Source organism: Eucyclogobius newberryi, unplaced genomic scaffold (assembly GCF_026437365.1).
Source record: "Eucyclogobius newberryi isolate DKJ021-1_F unplaced genomic scaffold, fEucNew1.0.hap1 SCAF_3, whole genome shotgun sequence".
Lineage (NCBI taxonomy): Eukaryota > Metazoa > Chordata > Actinopteri > Gobiiformes > Gobiidae > Eucyclogobius > Eucyclogobius newberryi.
The window spans coordinates 43,258,409-43,260,775 of NW_027315945.1; the positions used below are offsets into that span (position 1 = coordinate 43,258,409).

At 54.1% G+C, this 2,367-nt stretch overlaps 1 protein-coding gene across 1 annotated transcript; it reads left to right on the forward strand.

Moving 5' to 3' along the window:
• Positions 1–345: 345 nt before the first annotated feature.
• LOC140374633 (collagen alpha-1(XII) chain-like) lies at positions 346–2,049 on the forward strand. The gene is made up of 2 exons (XM_072461561.1): positions 346–434; positions 1,430–2,049. Exons 1-2 carry the CDS (start codon positions 350–352, stop codon positions 2,047–2,049), a joined length of 705 nt encoding a protein of 234 aa, XP_072317662.1. The 5' UTR covers positions 346–349.
• The last annotated feature ends 318 nt before the right edge of the window (positions 2,050–2,367 follow it).

Here is a 2,367-nt window from a genome sequence, read left to right on the forward strand (position 1 = left end):
TCATGATCTTATCCTTTAGGTCATGATCTTATCCTTTAGGTCATAATCTTATCCTTTAGGTCATGATCTCATCCTTCAGGTCATGATCTTATCCTTTAGGTCATGATCTTATCCTTTAGGTCATGATCTTATCCTTTGGGTCATGATCTTATCCTTTAGGTCATGATCTTATCCTTTAGGTCATAATCTTATCCTTTAGGTCATGATCTCATCCTTCAGGTCATGATCTTATCCTTCAGGTCATGATCTTATCCTTTAGGTCATGATCTTATCCTTTAGGTCATAATCTTATCCTTTAGGTCATGATCTTATCAGTCATTAAGGACTTCTCTGTTTCAGGTCTTTGGACATGGCACTTCGACGGTCACTGCTCTCGGTCCAGTTCCTTGTCCAGATCCTGATTCTGATGCCGTCCAATCAGGCCCAAAAAACAGGTGAGAGTGGCCCGGGGTCACACTGGGGTCACACTGAGGTCACACTGGGGTCACACTGGGGTCACACTGAGGTCACACTGGGGTCACACTGAGGTCACACTGAGGTCACACTGAGGTCACACTGGGGTCACACTGGGGTCATACTGGGGTCACACTGGGGTCACACTGGGGTCATACTGGGGTCACACTGGGGTCACACTGGGGTCATACTGGGGTCACACTAGGGTCACACTGGGGTCACACTGGGGTCATACTGGGGTCACACTGGGGTCATACTGGGGTCACACTGGGGTCATACTGGGGTCACACTGGGGTCATACTGGGGTCACACTGGGGTAATACTGGGGTCACACTGGGGTCATACTGGGGTCATACTGGGGTCACACTGGGGTCATACTGGGGTCACACTGGGGTCACACTGGGGTCACACTGGGGTCACACTGGGGTCACACTGGGGTCACACTGGGGTCATACTGGGGTCACACTGGGGTCATACTGGGGTCACACTGGGGTCATACTGGGGTCACACTGGGGTCACACTGGGGTCATACTGGGGTCACACTGGCTCGGCTGCTTCAGCTTCACAGCTTTTTCTTTTGCCACAAACTGGAGCTGAAGGTCAAACACAGGATCAAAAGACTTCTTCTGGACCAGGTCTGGACTCGGTCCTCGTGAGTCCTAAGGTCCAAATGAGGTCCAAATGAGGTCCAGATCAGGTCTTTTTGCTCTGATCTTCTTTGTTCACTCTGTCAACGCTTTGATTCTGAATAAAGTGGAATAAAAAACGATGTGATTCTTCTGGACGTTGCTCACGCTTTTCACCACAACTTTTCACGAGCTTCACAGCTTCAGTCACGCTTTTCGCTTTAGTTTGGCCGAACCTCACTGAGCTTGGATCTTCTCACAAGAAGAACCACCAAACCCGGTACCAAACCCGGCCTGAACCCGGCCTGAACCCGGCCTGAACCCGGCCTGACCCCTGACCCCGTTCACAGTCTGTAAACAGGAGGCCGTGGCGGACCTGGTCTTCCTGGTGGACGGCTCGTGGAGCATCGGCGCTCAGAACTTTGAGCAGATCCGGCGCTTCCTGTCGTCTCTGCTGAGCAGCTTTGACGTTGGGCCGGATCACGTCCGCGTGGGCCTGGTCCAGTTCAGCAACACGCCACGCACCGAGTTCTACCTGAACACGCACCAGAGCAAGGAGCGCATCCTGGACGCCATCGGCCGCCTGCCGTACATGGGCGGCGGCACGCACACCGGGCTGGGCCTGGACTTCCTGTTGACCGAGGCCTTCACCGTGACGGCCGGCAGCAGAGCCGACCAGAACGTGCCGCAGATCGCAGTGGTCATCACCGACGGGAAGTCCCAGGACGATGTGATGATGGAGGCGGAGCGGCTGAAAGAGCGCGGCATCGTGCTCTACGCCATCGGTATCAAAGACGCGGACGAGGAGCAGCTGCGAGAAATCGCCGACAACAACGTCTACAGCGTGTCCGACTTCAGCGCGCTGCAGGGCATCTCGCTCAACATCGTCCAGACCCTGTGCACCACCGTAGAGGCCAAGAGGCAGACCATGCAGCTGTCCGCAGGTAAACCAGGTCTGAACCAGGTCTAAACCAGGTCCTGAACCAGGTCTAAACCAGGTCCTGAACCAGGTCTGAACCAGGTCTGAACCAGGTCTAAACCAGGTCTAAACCAGGTCTAAACCAGGTCTGAACCAGGTCTGAACCAGGTCTGAACCAGGTCTGAACCAGGTCTAAACCAGGTCTGAACCAGGTCTGAACCAGGTCTAAACCAGGTCTGAACCAGGTCTGAACCAGGTCTGAACCAGGTCTGAACCAGGTCTAAACCAGGTCTGAACCAGGTCTAAACCAGGTCTGAACCAGGTCTAAACCAGGTCCTGAACCAGGTCTAAACCAGGTCCTGAACCAGG